The 18979-nt window shown below is 43.3% G+C and overlaps 1 protein-coding gene across 2 annotated transcripts in view; it reads right to left on the bottom strand.

The window, feature by feature from the left end:
- LOC115203143 (furin-1) overlaps window positions 1-14232 on the bottom strand; it is a 95144-nt gene extending 80912 nt beyond the window's left edge. Inside the window, exons 1-2 of one of the 2 annotated variants that reach the window (XM_029767551.1) lie at window positions 13515-14232; window positions 7430-7759 (exon numbers count right to left, since the gene is read on the bottom strand). In XM_029767551.1, the coding sequence (XP_029623411.1) occupies window positions 7430-7642 (213 nt within the window). In that variant the 5' untranslated portion in view covers window positions 7643-7759; window positions 13515-14232. Of the gene's footprint in view, window positions 1-7429; window positions 7760-12169; window positions 12270-13514 lie in introns of those variants that run through there. The other variant, XM_029767550.1, reaches the window with a different exon arrangement.
- Window positions 14233-18979: the final 4747 nt, after the last annotated feature.

Below are 18979 nucleotides of genomic sequence, written 5' to 3'. Positions count from 1 at the left end.
TTGTAAGATGTGGCAGGCATCAGCAATGCGGAGGCAGAGGAATGTACCCTTTAACGAGAGAGAGAGAGAGAGAGAGAGAGAGAGAGAGAGAGAGAGAGAGAGAGAGAGAGAGAGAGAGAGGAGTTTTCAGTCTTGCTTTGACCACCAGACAAAATAAAATAAAAATATAGAAAATAAAAAGTTATGAGCTGAACATAAGTCCGCCAGTGGACGGAAGGACAGTAGCAGGTCTGTGACTACTATCATTTCCCATTGTAGCCAGTTCAATTGCAGTCATTCTGTTACTGATAAGCCTTTGCTTATTCCTAATTTGTAGGATGGAAAATGGTTGAAAAATGTATATGCCTTAATTTCTCAAAATGGATAGGCTCGTGTCAAATGAAGGCGAAGAGTCTATGAACTTCACATGTTGATGCTCATGGGTCCTTTTAGATGGAAACGCCCTCCAGTAACACTAGTCATGCCCAGTCATGGTGCTGGTCTGTACCAGCACTGATTAGAATCAGCCTGTCTCATGATGGCAGCGATAGACCACCCTTCCCCATTAGATCATGTATGGGTTTAATGCTAGGCCTTGTGCATTGTGGTTCCACGTAGTACAGAAGGGATAGAGTACTCTTAACACAATACAGGCACAGAGTTGGAGGTTGAATCAGTGGAATGAACAGGAGGCTCCTGTACTTCCTATCATAAAGATGAAGAGATTTGACCTTCTCTAATAAGAGTACCCCACCTTGCACTTCCTCATCCTAGCTTACACCCTGAACACAGGAAGCGTTCACATCAGTCATTAGTGACAGAAACCACAGCGCTCGTTGAGAAAAAAGGAAACAGCAAGGTTCTGAGAAACGCTGGATTCTACTTTGATGTGCAGGAAACGATGAGGCATTTATTTATTAATCAGCTTCCTTCCCACATGTGTCTAGAAATAATCAAAAGAAGTTGTCATTAAAGAAAAAAGGACAGAAAAGGCAGTTTTTGTTAAAGATCTGTACACCAGTAGCAAGGCATTTGCATCACTCCTCGAAAAGGAAAACAGCACAAACCTGTTCTAAATTCCTGGGAACTATGAAAGTTGGTGGAGAAAAGAGACACATCCATCATGCAAACACTGCTTTTCAAACAGCTCTCAACTTCATATACAAGTGTGTGTAACTTCTGCTAGTCGACTTACCCCAACCCAATGACAGTGCCAAAAGGTCACCCATGTTATAAAAGCCAGGGCGAAATCACTCTATAATGTCAGTAATTGACTGTGGATAGATGTCTTTAATCAGGAGTAGATAGAAAGAGGACCAGAGAGATGAGACCATTAAGCCAGGCAGGGGCAGTAAACCACACGAGACAAGGTAAGCCCCAGAAATAGCAGACTATTCCAGCAGAGGGACAGGTTTAACACCAGGACTCAAGCCTCAGGCATGAGGGGGTAGAGGCGTCTCAGGCATGAGGGGGTAGAGGCGTCTCAGGCATGAGGGGGTAGAGGCGTCTCAGGCATGAGGGGGTAGAGGCGTCTCAGGCATGAGGGGGTAGAGGCGTCTCAGGCATGAGGGGGTAGAGGCGTCTCAGGCATGAGGGGGTAGAGGCGTCTCAGGCATGAGGGGGTAGAGGCGTCTCAGGCATGAGGGGGTAGAGGCGTCTCAGGCATGAGGGGGTAGAGGCGTCTTAGGCAGGCCAGACAGAGCTTAGGCAACACCCAAGGTTGAGAAACGCCAACTACTGCAGTACACCTGCATTCTCGGAGAGCTCTAGCACGCAACGAGAAAAATATTCTCGGGCCATTTGGCCACCTATCAAATCCACTTTTAACAGTGAAATTAGAAAAAGGTGCTTGTGTTTTTAACAGAGACATCAGTGGACCATTGCTGTAAAAAACAGCCAGGGGCCAGAGCTGCTGAGTCCCAGGGGTGGAGTGGAGGGGAACTCTACAGGGACAATCGGGGGGGGGGTCATAAAACCCCCTCAGCTGCAGCCTGTGATCCCCCTGCCCTCCTTCCACTTCAATACAACACCTGCACACACCAGCCCCACACCACAGCTGTGGGAGGCCAGTCCTCACCAGGTCCTGCAACCCTCATTTCATTCACCATCAGTCCAGGGAAGCCAGAATAACTGCTTTTATCAGAGATCGACGGGGCTGTAGTAGAGCAGGTTGAGAGCTTCAAATTCCTTGGTGTCCACATCAACAACAAATTAGAATGGTCCAAACACACCAAGACAGTTGTGAAGAGGGCAAGACAAAGCCTATTCCCCCTCAGGAAACTAAAAAGCTTTGGCATGGGTCCTGAGATCCTCAAAAGGCTCTACAGCTGCAACAGCATCCTCACTGGTTGCATCACTGCCTGGTACGGCAATTGCTCGGCCTCCGACCGCAAGGCACTAGAGGGTAGTGCGTACGGCCCAGTACATCACTGGAGCAAAGCTGCCTGCCATCCAGGACCTCTACACCAGGCGGTGTCAGAGGAAGGCCCTAAAAATTGTCAAAGACCTCAGCCACCCCAGTCATAGACTTCTCTCTACTACTGCATGGCAAGCGTTACCAGAGTGCCAAGTCTAGGACAAAAAGCTTCTCAACAGTTTTTACCCCCAAGCCACAAGACTCCTGAATGGTTGCCCAGACTATTTGCATTGGGTGCCCTCCCCCTGCTACTCTCTGTTCATCATATATGCATAGTCACTTTAACTTTACATTCATGTACATACTACCTCAATTGTCCCGACCAACCAGTGCTCCCGCACAGTGGCTAACCGGGCTATCTGCATTGTGTCCCACCACCCCCTCTTTTACGCTACTGCTACTCTCTGTTCATCATATATGCAGTCACTTTAACCATACCTACAAGTACAAACTACCTCAATAAGCCTGACTAACCAGTGTCTGTATATAGCCTTGCTACTCTTATTTTCAAATGTCTTTTTCTTTACTTACCCACACACACACACACCTTTTTTTCCCCGCAATGTTGGTTAGAGCCTGTAAGTAAGCATTTCACTGTAAGGTCTACACCTGTTGTATTCGGCGCACGTGACAAATAAACTTTGATTTGAGATCTACTACAATTGCTTTTGCACAATGACTGGCGATGGATGCCTCACTGCATCAGGAAGATCATTAAGTATGACTATTTCAATAGAGAATCTCTGCATGATGGTATTATCTCCTTTCAGATACCGCACATAAATGTACTGTTGGCTGAACAGATGGGACTGTTCCATGTAGTAAGGTGTAGTCATGGTTCTGTAGGGCCTCTGTCCATGCAGCTGTGGGCTCTAGCCATGGCCTTCTATACAGATAGATAAAGCAGATGAACACATTCTCACACTGATCCACATGGTAATGAGATGAGTCCAGAAGAAATACAGAGGGATGGAACACCCCCAGCATCACCTTACCACACACATAACCACCTAGGGCGAGTTTCAGCACCCACCCTTCGACTCACTGCTCTACACCACAGCACCCCCCCAAATTTAAAAACGCTGCTCCCCTCATTACCATACTCCAATCATCTCACACTTCATTCAGCCAAGCAGGCCATACAGAGCTCCTCGCTCCCGCTCACTTTTAGTGCCCAGTTGGCCCCCTCTCCTTTGCCTGATGGTCTACTTTAATGAGGGGGAGGGGGCTGCACACGTTGCATCAACAGCCCATCAAGTCATCAACCTTGCCTGATGCCGTTTGTGGCCTTGCCTTGTCCACAAAACAAACACAGCTGTAGTCAGTGCTGCTCTAGGTGCGATGGTCAATCTTCCAGGGACACATTGGCTGGGAATTTCTACATTTGCAGGTTTCATGCCACGTCACCCTGTGAAAGGCCTTTTCCTCCCGGCAGGTTTTTGATTTGGGTCTGAGAGAGTTAAGGTCACGCAGTGCGTAACCAAGCTGATAAGAGACAGAGGATGAGGCATGTAGAAACTACCAGTGAGGGGGCTGATCTGAATGTCAAGATAATGTGTTTACATCAGCCTATGCTGATGTCAAAACACTGTGGTTTTCCTGTAGCCACATTGGAGGAGGTAGCGTTATAATATCACACACACAGTGACTGAGTACTCACTTGCAGTGTGAAAGCTAACAGCATGACAGGGTGAACCTTGTCCTCTAACTGGAGCCCACTGCAATTGAGTAAACATGAAGGCCAAATATATACCATAAAAGGGGGTGCAAACACCACAGAAGTGCCACGCTTGTATTGAGGAAGTTAGCTGCCTTATTCCTCAAGAAGAGTCCCGAGGGCAACGGAAGCGCAATCTAAATGTCTGAGAAGACTCCAATACCACACTGCTGTGGAGAGAAAAATGTAACTACATTTCAGACTCCATTTCCAGACTCTGACAACTCTAAAGTGGAGGACAAGAGCTTATAAAAGCTGAAGTGTTGTCATTACAGCATGTCCCTTCCCGCTGTAAGTCTGGGGCTGGGCCAGGTATAACCATGTAGAGAAAATAGTGTTGTTTTTTGCCAGAGCAAAAGGTCAGAGTAAAGCACATTAGCTGAGTAGAGTTAGTGATCTGACCAATGAGGCTTGGCTAAACTTGGCTTTGGTCAACCGAACGGAGGCCCAAAACTTTACCATTTTTGGCTCAAAACAGCTTTTTAAGTCTCCAACATGTTCAATTCCCTTTATGGTGATGGGACAAATTTACTCAGCAGTCATACAGACAGACGCCCACACACAGCTCGCCGTTTCCTGGACACAGTCTGAGTAAGTGTCTCTAATGGTCATGTCTGGATTCCTTACTCCCTTATGGCCAGCACATAGTTAATGGCTTACCAGTAATCATAGTAAAAACAAAGCCATTGGACATTTCACAGTGAGATTGCTGATTAGTCAACAACATTCCTGATGATCGGTAAGAAATGCTGTCGGAATACAGGGCCCTAATCAAAAATGGATGCCCTGTGAAGAATGGTGGGGTCTAGTCTTTAAAATTGAGAGGCCTAACATGTCAACAGAGAGACCCACAGGCCAAGCCTGCCCCAGGGCAGGAAGCCTGGCTTCATGTCCGACCAAGCTCTTCAATTACTGTCAATATCACACAGGGGAAAGAGGGGTCAGTTGGTGTGGAAGGAGATACACTCTCTTACCGGGCCCCCCAGATATCCACTACTGTCCCTGGTTGGCTGACTGCTACAGAGGTAACCTAACTACCACATGTTAGGGCCAGTCACCGGTCACACTGGCAGGGCAGGCTGATTAAACTCTCCTTCGATTCCCTCAGAAGGAAGAATTACTGGATCTCCCTTTCCGTTAGAATCAATCAGTAACCCACACGTCAGCCTACAATTCCACACCACTACTAATTACTGACATTATACACCCACTAAACACAAACTAGGAGTCAGTGGGAGGGAAGGTTTACCATCTGACCTTCCCATAGCCCAAAATATAATCTGTTCATGGATGCACTGTAAACATATTATAAAGAAATGAACTAAAAAGGATCCGATTTTCTTGAAACCATTTTGTGTTTGCTCACTAGCTAGTGATTTCACAATCCTCCCCAGTTATTTTCCCAACAGGGATTAATCTCTCTCTGGTGAGTTTTCAGAAACCATTGAATGATTCTCTCCCCCCCCCCCCCCCCCCCCCCCATTTGCAACCTTTATTGAGTCAGTCTGAGCTCTAAAATGGGCTACGCTGATGTTTACTATGTGGTTCAGATCATTATTTGATAAATCAACATTATTGCCCATGGCATTAGTATAAAATAGACCTTTAAGCAAAAGGGCATTTTAAAGGAAATTGACTGACAGCCACTACATTTCCACAGTAGGCAGCATACAAAAAAAATCTGTATGGAAACTATTACAGAGAGACATGTCAGAATGATAAAACACCCAACTAAAAAGGTATCACCTTACGTCACCTGAATAATTATTATCTTACACTCAGATCTATTCCATGACCAGATGCATCATGAATGATCTCTAACTGGAAGACGTGAGATCTAGTTGCCTAGCAGGATACAGGCTAACCAGGAAGGAAGCTATAAAAGTTACATTTGAAATGGATGCAAAAAGACAGAGGCAACAAAAACAAAGTAATTCTACTCATCATGCCCACATTGAAGTCTTCTGATGGAGCAACCAGAGAATATAATGGTCCACTTACAAACAGGAAATGTTTAATTCTCTCTTTCCTCCCCCCCCCCACCCACCCACTGGGGCACCAACAACAAACTATCGCAAGGAGAGCTTAATTATTCATAGATTGTCCTCAAAACGGAAGGAAGGAGAGGAAAAGTGAAAACCTAAACCCTGGTGGTGCTGCTCATAGGATTGGAGTCCCATTCCTGTCACTGCCTGTTAGACTTCCCTCAGCCACACTGTGCAATTCATAGTTCAAAGTCCCATCTCACCCACGCTCTGATTGGGCGTTCCGGTCAGGAAGCTCCTGTAGGATCATCTGTTCCTGACAAACACACAGCTCCGCTATGCAAACAATGCCACAACACAACGCATTGAGGAGACATGAGGGAAGAAGTTCTGGTAACGCCACATGAAATGTACCATGACTTGACTCATCTGCGACAAAGGAAGACCACCACAGAAAAAAGTTTGTGGGATGTTTCATTGAACAGAAACTAAAAAGCATGGAAGACTGTTAGTGTTGAGAATGCTAACATGTCAGAGAGAGGCGGGAGGCCATTTTTCTGATGAACTCATTTACCACAAACAAAACAGCAGGCTGAGCATATGGGACACTTTGAAGGCCTCCTCCCCTTAAGCAATGAGATCAAAAGCTGTGTGAAAAGCAGAGTGATGAGTGACGCTTTCAGGACAATGCAGAAATCTCCACAGACACACAGGTGTATGATTCAAGCATTTCACTACACCCGCAATAACATCTGCTAAACACGTGTATGTGACCAATAAAATGTGATTTGATTCGTATGGAGGTTGTGGTCAGCCACTCTCTGTAAGAGTAACAGAAGAGACATCTTACCCAGAAAGGCAATGCTGCAGTCGTTCAGGTAACTGCGGTTAGTCTTTTGGGTGAGTAATTTCTCTGGAATGGATGAACTGAAACTAAACAGTCAGAGGGTTTCTATAAGGACCGCTGCTTCTGGTAAACTAATATTTAGCCTAAATCTCCAGAGGAAGCACTGCATTTTACAAGTTATATGGGACATAAATACCAAACACTGTCGATATTACTCCGATATATAATGTTTTTTTAAAGATAAGTATTTTTTCTGCTCTAGAAAAGTGAAATAATTAAATTGGTTCCAGGTGCCTCAGAGGCTGGCAACTTCCAAGTCTAATAAATACTTAAGCCAATTTGAGGTCAGGTATTTTGGCACTAACAGGCAATGTGGGAAAAGCGGTATAGAGCAGCACTTTCTGCAGTAGATGTTCCCTAATTATTCACTTAGACAAAACACACAGAGACAAACAAAAGAGGGTGAAGAATCCCCAACAACTCACATTGCCATGGTTGACGAAGCCATGTTTACTGGCAATGCGGTCAGCCTCGTCTGGTCCTCCAGCGATGTGGACGGCCCATGTGTTGGTGTAAACCCTCTGACCAAGGGCCATGCCCAGCCCAGACACCAGCAAGACCAGCAGGGGCCCCAACAGCAGCCGCTCAGCAAGCCGGGACCAGGGGCCCATGGAGGAGGATGGAAGGCCCAGAGCCATGGTGTCCTACAGCAGCGCAGTCCCTGAGCTTAGCGTCTTTATGATAGGCCGGGGGTGGCCGGGGGACATACAGGGGCGCAGAGAGACAGCACAGGACAGTCACTGCACCGGGATCACCTAAGAAGAAAGAGAGAGTTAAACATGTAGCAGCGCTCAGCACAATGAGAAAAACAACTCTTACAACTTCTATTCAGAGTGCTGTAATAGTGAGCTGAAGCAGCATGTAATGTCAGAGGGAAGTCAATCCTGCCAACTTTTGCTGACTTGTTACATTGCAACCATGACAACAGCATTACCAAAGGAGAGCAGAGTGATGTGAAGATATCAACATTTACAGGGGAACAATACCAGATTAACAACAGACTTGAATTACTTTTGAGTTAAAGGAGTCCAAGGTCCTTACTTCTCCCTTTCAGTGAAGCTATGACAATTAAATACGTATTGTATTTGGAATTACAAAAGGCACTTTGAAAGAAAACAACAATCATTAGTTGAAGGAAACAGAGTCCATACCAATTTCTATAGCATGAAAATGTTGATTGCAAATGCAGATGGTTTGTGTGTGGCAGACTTGAACAGCCTGTTCACCTGACAAACTAGTAACAAATCCGGTATTATTTTCCTCCTAACTTTGCTTCTTGGCTTTTCTCAGCACTGGAGGTGGTGGAGAAGTGGATGTCTCTTACCATGTATAATGCAAAGCTTATGATCACACATGTACAACTCTACTTCCCCTCTCACTCTCCTTCTGTAAGCCAAGGTAGAAGACTTTTGTACAGCAATGACTAGAAGTCACCCAGCAATGACTAGTCTAGGTTTTCACTCATGAGAAAACTTGGCACTCCAACTTCAGACAAACTTCTCCAAGTAAAGAGCATTGTGAACTGGAATCATGAAAAAAAAGTAACTGTCCAACCCCATAGATATCCCTAGCCACTAGTATGAGAGGTGTTCAGAGTGAAACCAATTAAGAAATGTAGCCCAGCTGACTTCAGAGAATGTGGTTGAGGCTGCTTTGAGACCTCCGTTCTTCCATTACCTCCCCAAAAAGCTACAAAGAACACTGGCCCTACCTGTTCCTCAACCTTCCAAGAAGATATTTCATCGAACATAACATTTCATTTCCAGCTCTGTCTTTCAAAACGAAATTGGATGATGATGAGTCACGGAGCGAGTCCGAGAGAGAGAGAATGATGGGACGACCAGCTGAAATCTCTCCTATGAGGATGAGTGTTAGCCATTGGCAGTCAGTCAGTTATGAGACCTCAGCTGGGATAGGGCTCTGGCTGAGGAACCTTGGAGGCTCAAGTTCCACACAGGAAATTTGAAAGAAGAAAATATGAAAAAAACATGCAAGGCTCAGCTCCCCTTTGAAGCACTTTTGGCAATTGAAACCCAATAAATGCAAATTACAGATCGGCTGGAAAAAAGACAATGTCTTGAAATGCAGAAACAAAGCAGAGAGATAGTGTTGCATGGCATGAATATGCTAAATGAGAAGCTGGGTGAAAAATCCTGGAGGATTCAACACATTAAAGATAAAAAAAATAGCAGGCAGAGGTACAAAGTAGCATGGCACAGTTAAAATCTCTTCAATACTGATCTAGCTATAAAACTACTTCTGACTGCACCTTTCAGAAAATGTATAGAGATGAGGAAAAATCCCTCCTGACTCATACACTTACTCATAACTAAAATGTTCCAATTTGTACTATAGTATCCTAATTCCATCACAAATAATATTACATAAAATAAACATTTATTCGGGCACACCAAAACTTCTTCATGCCCAAAGATTTATGATTACCTTACAGAATTATATGCAATGCTAAAGACACAACGCAGAGTCGAGGTCGACACAACGCAGAGTCGAGGTCGACCGATTAATCGGAATGGCCGATTAATTAGGGCCTATTTCAAGTTTTCATAACAAATCGGTATTACATTGCAATCCACGAGGAGACTGCGTAACAGGCTGACCACCTGTTAGGCGAGTGCAGCAAGGAGCCAAGGTAAGTTGCTAGCTAGCATTAAACTTCTCATAAAAAACAATCAATATTAACATAATCACTAGTTAACTATAAATGGTTGTCCTGCGTTGCATATAATCAATGCGGTGCCTGTTAATTTATCATCGAATCACTGCCTACTTCGCCAAACGGGTGATGATTTAACAAAAGCGCATTCACGTCAGGGTATATGCAGTAGTTTGTGCCGCCTGGCTCGTTGCGAACTGTCTGAAGACCATTTCTTCCTAACAAAGACCGTAATTAATTTGCCAGAATTGTACATAATTATGACATAACATTGAAGGTTGTGCAATGTAACAGCAATATTTAGACTTATGGATGCCACCCGTTCGATAAAATACGGAACGGTTCCGTATTTCACTGAAAGAAAAAACGTTTTGTTTTCGAAATGATAGTTTGCGGATTTGACCATATTAATGACCTAAGGCTTGTATTTGTGTGTTTATTATATTATAATTAAGTCTATGATTTGATAGAGCAGTCTGACTGAGCAGTGGTAGGCAGCAGCAGGCTCGTAAGCGTTCATTCAAACAGCACTTTCCTGCGTTTGCCAGCAGCTCTTCCCGATGCTTGAAGCACAGCACTGTTTATGACTTCAAGCCTATCAACTCCCGAGATTAGGCTGGCAATACTATAGTGCCTATAAGAATATCCAATAGTCAAAGGTATATGAAATACAAACGGTAGAGAGAGAAATTGTCCTATAATAACTACAACCTAAAACTTCTTAACTGTGAATATTGAAGATTCATGTTAAAAGGAACCACCAGCTTTCATATGTTCTCATGTTCTGAGCAAGGAACTTAAACATTAGCTTTTTTACATGGCACATATTGCACTTTTACCTTCTTCTCCAACACTGTTTTTGCATTATTTAAACCAAATTGAACATGTTTCATTATTTAATTGAGACTAAATTGATTTTATTTATGTATTAAGTTAAAATAAGTGTTCATTCAGTATTGTTGTAATTGTCATTATTACAAAAATACATATTTGTAAGAATTATTTAAAAATAAAAAATACAACAAAAAACAATAATAAAATACAAATTTGTCCGATTAAAATCGTTATTGGCTTTTTTGGTCCTCCAATAAATCGGTATCAGCGTTGAAAAATCATAAATCGGTCAACCTCTAATGCAGAGGTCCAGATTAAGCATCGTCTTAACCTGCTCAACCACATGGTCAGAGTGGCAAAACAACTTGTTTATTGAGCTCAACAGCAAAAATAACATTACAGTTTAAGAGGCCACAAACAAGACAAAATAATTATCTGAATAAACATTTGATGCATTCCAGGTTATTTCATTCAATGAGAACTTTTCAAAGATCGAGTTGAAATACTACTAGTCACTAGGGTTTGTGAATCCATTGGTAGAGTGGCCGTCAAATCCCTGTCCAGTGCTCCAGGCAGTGTGTTCTGTTACAGCTGTTACAATAGGCCCGACAAAACATACCCACCTAACAAGCAGCAACATTTCCACTTTATGTAATGCCTTGTTTTGCTGTCGTACTGGCCGGCAACATCATTATATTTTAGAGGGGGTGATGAATCTTTTCATCACTAAACAATTAAAAAACAACTCTACAAAAAGTACCAGTATGAAAACTCAGATGGAACAACTTCAGCTTTCAGAACGGATGTATTATTCTGACAGAACGCTTGGCCAAAGCCACCAAATACAATGCAATTTTAACTTTAACTATAAATGGCAGAAAGAACCACAACGTTACAATAGCAGGAATGTGCCCGGATTGACAGCTCAAGAAACAAGAAACTGACATTCCAATTATTCCAATGACGACTGACATTACTAGTGTCACAGAAAAGGTAGAGAAAAAAATGCCTGGCAAAAAAATGAAAAAGCCTTAGCTCAGAAATAAGAAACATTTAAGCCACACGAAAGCCATTATATCACACCCAGATACACTATTTGTCCCATTGTTCCCTAAACCTCAGTGCATGTGGAACCCTGCAGGGAAGAAGAGCTGTGGTGCTGCCACAACTATGAGAGGAGTTTGCTCTGCCAACTGCAGCCAGTGCTATCAGAGCAGCAATCAAAGTTAGACAGTCTGTAAAGTCAGACCATTCCTCTGAGATGGGCACGAATCAGTCTGATTCTCTACGGTTAGTTAAGTTATTTATTCGAGCACACCAAAGCTTCTTTGTGCCCAAAGATTTAGGATACACTCAGAATTATTTGCAATGCTAAAGACACAATGCAGAGGTCCAGATCAAGCATTGGTTTAAAACCTGCTAAACCACATGGTCAGAGTGGTAATTAGCTTCTGGCAACAACAACAAAAAAATTGTTTTTGTTGAGCCCAGAGACCAAAACATTCCAATTTAAGAGGCTGCAAACAAGACAAAATACTTATCTGAATGAAATGTTGATTAAACTCACTGGGTTTTCTCTGAATGCCCTAAAGAAAACTACAGTTTTAACAGCATAACACTTTCAAGGGGGAAAAAAGCTGTAAGAAATGCAGCTCACCTTTGAGCTTCAGACTAATGTTGTTGTTGTGATTCTGATGCAGTCCGATCTGATGCGGAGGCAGCAGACACACAGACAGAGGTGTGCACCTTCCCCAAGCCTCCTTTTAACGTTCACAGACATGCATGGCTCAAAGTACACACACCCCTAGTGACCTCATCTGGGCACTCAACCGTTCAGCCGGAGTTTAATGTCAGTATAAAAACCATACACCGTGGAATAACAAAAGCTCAACTACTTTACTGCTCGCAGGAGAAAGTGGGAAACCAGCCATTTTGCTGCCAGTGCTCATAAGTGTTAGCAGCGTAAATGATACCATACATTGGCAGCAAATATTATAAAGCTGCACAAGTGTTAACAGATAGATGTGAATCAAAATCAGCAAGTAGTCATACATTTCATAACTCTGCTTGAAATTATCTAAAAGGGTCAGCAAAGGCCAAATGGAAAACACATCACATTCTTGGGTGATCATTTCACAAAGTGTAAGTCAAACTGCAGATGGGGGTGGTGATGCTGCTATTGCCCTTGACAGGAGATAACATTGGCAAACCACAGAGCAGTGCCCAAGGTTAGAATCCTTCAGCATTTTCCCTGCCAGAGGTGTCAGATCTCCCTACTAGCAATCAAAACATGGCCACTGGCTCTGGAGTTGAGGAATGGCTAGAAAGTCAAGTAATCTTAAACAGGAACAAACTTTCACAGAGCCCAGTGGTTATTTGCACAATTTGCATTTTCCCCATAGGCAAATTGGAACTCCGGGAGAGGACTGCTGTGCTCTGACACACGGAGACATGATAGGGACACTTAGAGGTGATAATCACTTGAATACGTGATGAAGACAATACATTTGTATCACAATCCACAATGAGTATCCAGGTCCTAAGGTTTTAACATTTACAGCATACTACAATATCCCGTCTTGTCTTGAGCTCCTCTAACACTCCACTGTATGTTGCTTGCAGATAATTAATATTCTCTGCCATAAGTGTTAAATTACCATGAAAAATGATTAATCATATACAGTAGCAAAGCTACAGTATTAGCGTTTACTCCACCGAATAGATCCTTCTTCAAATCCTAAGGAGCCAAGCTACAATTCAAATTAAAAAGTATTTCAAGAGGTCTTTCTTAAAGTTGGTCGCAAAACAGTGAATATCTCCTCTTTTGGCCGTTATACCAGTGAGTCAACATGCCCAGTTAGGCTATAAAATAAAACTTCTGCTCGTGACCCAAAAAGTTCCCACGTTTCACTAAACCATTCAAGTTTCATTATATTTTATGACAACAATTGTGGATCATAGCAGAAATGGCTTATTATTGCTAAAAAAAAACGAGAACTTACCACAAATGTCCTTGACAACTGCATACAGCTGGGCGATAAACTTCGAATACAAGACGTTCCTTGAATCGTCTCCCGCTGGTATTTCAGTAAAGTAACACTGTATCGCGTTATCAGCTACATCTACTTCATACAATGCAGCCTCCTGCGATTCTGCGGCGCTCAGAGCACCCGCTCAGAGCACGCGCTCTTTCACACAATATGTCCCGTGTCTAATCCCAGTTTTCTGTTTCTCTGATCTTTCCGATTTGGACGGTAATCGGAATATAATTTCAAACAAACCCACTCCACAGAACAACAACAACCGGGATCAAAGTCGACGGCGTCATGTTTCAGCTAACGTTACAGCCAGGCTCGTAATGCCATTTTGGCAGACACAGTTACAGCCCGAGTGTCTCCGTTGATAGGGACAAGGCAATACCGATGACAGGCAAAGCACACTCCTCGCACTAAGCAACTAGTCTGGCCTCTTCCAGGAACGAAGGCACACCAGTACAAAACTCCCCATGAGCGCCTCAATTATCAGGAAACTTTCCAATGCCTTAAGAGGGTTTATTCTGTAGGCTTACCAGTTCCCGTTTTACATTACGCATGATCCCCTGTCTTCTTCGATATACTAATTAATCGAATATAGTCTTACAACTACCATACTACATTGTTAATGGTTACAAAAAAAACAAAAAAAATGATTGTATGAACCCTCTCAAAACAGCTGAGGGGTCCACATCACATAGCCCCTCAGGAAATACGTCATGGCGAACGAGGGCAAGGAGAAAATGCACATGATTTGGACACACCTACTGCTCAAGAGTAATATACACAGTAGTATAGCGCCATCTGCTGGAATAATCTATAAAAAATATTGTCTGCACAGTGTTAGTAATTGTTTTTTAGGGGGGGTGCAAAGACCAGATGTTTTCATTTTGATGAGCATCAGATATGCATCATAATATAGCCTATATGCATAACATTATGGTTTAGGTTTTAAATAATAGCGCCCTCACTCACAGCCCTAAAACAAGCAGTAATGTGCACCACTACAAATTCGTTTTCAAAAGCTCTGAGTTGAGGAGCCTTTCAAGAACTCAAACGAAGCAAACCCTTCCACCCCAGCCTTTTAAATTGCCTTTACCCAGACAAGTGAGGATGGAAAACCCACCTGGCTCTGTTGAAGTATATTGATGCTCACTGCCATTTAATGGCTGCAAAAGGATGGAGCGTGTAATCATGCACACGCTGTTGAATAGCCTACCGCGTGACATACAGGTCGCACCATTGGTGCAAACTGTAGCCTAATTACGCCTGCCTACTCAGCCAATCAACGACATTATTATACTTTTCAATCTGGTCACTTTCCTTGGCTTGTCTGATCCAAGGCTAAATCCAATTGCAACCCTGTTCGTAAATAGATTGAAAATTAATTTTGAAAAGTGTTTTAATCTTCCACCGAACATTGGTCGACTCAAATAAAAGTTTAGCTAAAACCTTTAGGAATAATACCTCCATCTTGCGGCTGGTTGGACTACTGGCAGTGGTTACGTTCAGCGCGCCCCCTGATCAGTTGTGTTTTAGAATGTTAAATGAAATATCCCATTTCTTTAGTGTTAAACTTATCAAACCAACGTGAAGGTGTCATTTCCGGTCACAACTTGCAGACTTGTTTACGTGCTGCTATGCGTTTTGTTGCTAACCTTGCGGTTTTTACTTTTTAATTACCGTTTATATTTTTAGTTTTTCCCTCACTCAACTTTTTTTTTTTTACTCGGGACGCTTTATCTGGACATGGTTCGTCAGGACCTCCAACAGCCGAAGCTAAGTAGTAACATTAACATGATGCCTTCTAATTGCAGTCGCTGTACTCATAATATACAGGAGAACGATCGCCTTATGGCGAGGATAGCTGTGCTGCAAGCCCAGCTTCAGACGCAATCGTTAGGCAAGGGTCATTTCAGTGTAGGAAAGGATGAAACGGCGTCTGTGCCACCAGTAAGTACAGATAGTAGTATACATCCCCTCGCACGGTCCCCGCAGCCGGACATCTTTCTCTTGGCTTCTGGAGGGAAATGCTGTAGGAATGCTCAACCGGTGTGGCTCATTCAGCGGAAAGAAACTTTCAACCGGTTCTCCCCATTAAGCAGCGAGTCAGAGGCCGAGCCTTCTCTGGTCTCTACTCCTCCCGTTACGGAGTCTGAGACGCCGAAGCCTCCCACCATTAGCTCTGACAAATTGAAAAGCCTAGTCATTGGCGACTCCATTACTCGCAGTATTAGACTTTAAAACGATTCATCCAGCGATCATACACTGTTTACCAGGGGGCAGGGCAACCGACGTTAATGCTAATCTGAAGATGGTGCTGGCTAAAGCTAAAACTGGCGAGTATAGAGATATTGTTATCCACGTCGGGACCAACGATGTTAGGATGAAACAGTCAGAGGTCACCAAGCGCAACATAGCTTCAGCGTGTAAATCAGCTAGAAAGATGTGTCGGCATCGAGTAATTGTCTCTGGCCCCCTCCCAGTTAGTGGGAGTGATGAGCTCTACAGCAGAGTCTCACAACTCAATCGCTGGATGAAAACTGTGTTCTGACCCTCCCAAAAGATAGAATTTGTAGATAATTGGCCCTCTTTCTGGGAATCGCCTACAAACAGGACCAAGCCTGGCCTGTTGAGGAGTGACGGACTCCATCCTAGCTGGAGGGGTGATCTTATCTAGAACATAGACAGGGCTCTAACTCCCCTAGCTCCACAATGAAATAGGGTGCAGGCCAGGCAGCAGGCTGTTAGCCAGCTTAGTGGAGTCTGCCACTAGCACAGTCAGTGTAGTCAGCTCAGCTATCCCCATTGAGACAGTGTCTGTGCCTCGACCTAGGTTGGGCAAAACTAAACATGGCGGTGTTCGCCTTAGCAATCTAACTAGAATAAAGACCTCCTCCATTCCTGACATTATTGAAAGAGATCGTGATACCTCACATCTCGAAATAGGGCTACTTAATGTTAGATCCCTCACTTCAAAGGCAGTTATAGTCAATGAACTAATCACTGATCATAATCTTGATGTGATTGGCCTGACTGAAATATGGCTTAAGCCTGATGAATTTACTGTGTTAAATGAGGCCTCACCTCCTGGTTACACTAGTGCCAATATCCCCCGCGCATCCCGCAAAGGCAGAGGTGTTGCTAACATTTATGATAGCGAATTTCAATTTACAAATAAAAAAATATCTGTGCAGCCTAATCACTTTTTATAGCTACTGTTTACAGGCCTCCTGGGCCATATACAGCGTTCCTCACGGAGTTCCCAGAATTCCTATCGGACCTTGTAGTCATAGCATATAATATTCTAATTTTTGGTGACTTCACATGGAAAAGTCCACAGACCCACTCCAAAAGGCTTTCGGAGCCATCATCGACTCAGTGGGTTTTGTCCAACGTCTCCGGACCTAATCACTGCCACAGTCCTACTCTGGACCTAGTTTTGTACCATGGAATAAATGTTGTGGATCTTAATGTTTTTCCTCATAATCCTGGACTATCGGACCACCATTTTATTACGTTTGCAATCGCAACAAATAATCTGCTCAGACCCCAACCAAGGAGCATCAAAAGTTGTGCTATAAATTCTCAGACAACCCAAAGATTCCTTGATGCCCTTCCAGACTCCCTCTGCCTACCCAAGGACGTCAGAGGACAAAAATCAGTTAACCACCTAACTGAGGAACTCAATTTAACCTTGCGCAATACCCTAGATGCAGTTGCACCCCTAAAAACTAAAAACATTTGTCATAAGAAACTAGCTCCCTGGCATACAGAAAATACCTGAGCTCTGAAGAAACCTTCCAGAAAATTGGAACGGAAATGGCGCCACACCAAACTGGAAGTCTTCCGACTAGCTTGGAAAGACAGTACCGTGCAGTATCGAAGAGCCCTCACTGCTGCTCGATCATCCTATTTTTCCAAATTAATTGAGGAAAATAAGAACAATCCGAAATTTCTTTTTGATACTGTCGCAAAGGTAACTAAAAAGCAGCATTCCCCAAGAGAGGATGGCTTTCACTTCAGCAGTAATACATTTATGAACTTCTTTGAGGAAAAGATCATGATCATTAGAAAGCAAATTACGGACTCCTCTTTAAATCTGCGTATTCCTCCAAAGCTCAGTTGTCCTGAGTCTGCACAACTCTGCCAGGACCTAGGATCAAGGGAGACACTCAAGTGTTTAAGTACTATATCTCTTGACACAATGATGAAAATAATCATGGCCTCTAAGCCTTCAAGCTGTATACTGGACCCTATTCCAACTAAACTATTGAAAGAGCTGCTTCCTGTGCTTGGCCCTCCTATGTTGAACATAATAAACGGCTCTCTATCCACCGGATGTGTACCAAATTCACTAAAAGTGGCAGTAATAAAGCCTCTCTTGAAAAAGCCAAACCTTGACCCAGAAAATATAAAAAACTATCGGCCTATATCGAATCTCCCATTCCTTTCAACATTTTTAGAATAAGCTGTTGCGCAGCAACTATCTGCCTTCCTGAAGACAAACCATGTATATTAAATGCTTCAGTCTGGTTTTAGACCCCATCATAGCACTGAGACTGCACTTATGAAGGTGGTAAATGACCTTTTAATGGCGTCAGACCGAGGCTCTACATCTGTCCTCGTGCTCCTAGACCTTAGTGCTGCTTTTGATACCATCGATCACCACATTCTTTTGGAGAGATTGGAAACCCAAATTGGTCTACACGGACAAGTTCTGGCCTGGTTTAGATCTTATCTGTCGGAAAGATATCAGTTTGTCTCTGTGAATGGTTTGTCCTCTGACAAATCAACTGTACATTTCGGTGTTCCTCAAGGTTCCGTTTTAGGACCACTATTGTTTTCACTATATATTTTACCTCTTGGGGATGTCATTCGAAAACATATTAACTTTCACTGCTATGCGGATGACACACAGCTGTACATTTCAATGAAACATGGTGAAACCCCAAAATTGCCCTCGCTGGAAGCCTGTGTTTCAGACATAAGGAAGTGGATGGCTGCAAACTTTCTACTTTTTAAACTCGGACAAAACAGAGATGCTTGTTCTAGGTCCCAAGAAACAAAGAGATCTTCTGTTAAATCTGACAATTAATCTTGATGGTTGTACAGTCGTCTCAAATAAAACTGTAAAGGACCTCGGCGTTACTCTGGACCCTGATCTCTCTTTTGACGAACATATCAAGACTGTTTAATTAATCCATGCTTTTGTTACTTCTAGGTTAGACTACTGCAATGCTCTACTTTCCGGCTACGCGGATAAAGCACAAAATAAACTTCAGTTAGTGCTAAATATGGCTGCTAGAATCCTGACAAGAACCAAAAAATTTGTGCTAGCCTCCCTACACTGGCTTCCTGTTAAGGCAAGGGCTGATTTCAAGGTTTTACTGCTAACCTACAAAGCATTACATGGGCTTGCTCCTACCTATCTT

This window comes from Salmo trutta, chromosome 12, assembly GCF_901001165.1.
Source record: "Salmo trutta chromosome 12, fSalTru1.1, whole genome shotgun sequence".
Classification (NCBI taxonomy): Eukaryota; Metazoa; Chordata; class Actinopteri; order Salmoniformes; family Salmonidae; genus Salmo; species Salmo trutta.
The sequence above is the reverse complement of the archived record's forward strand: the minus strand, read 5'-3'. Positions and strand labels throughout refer to the sequence as shown.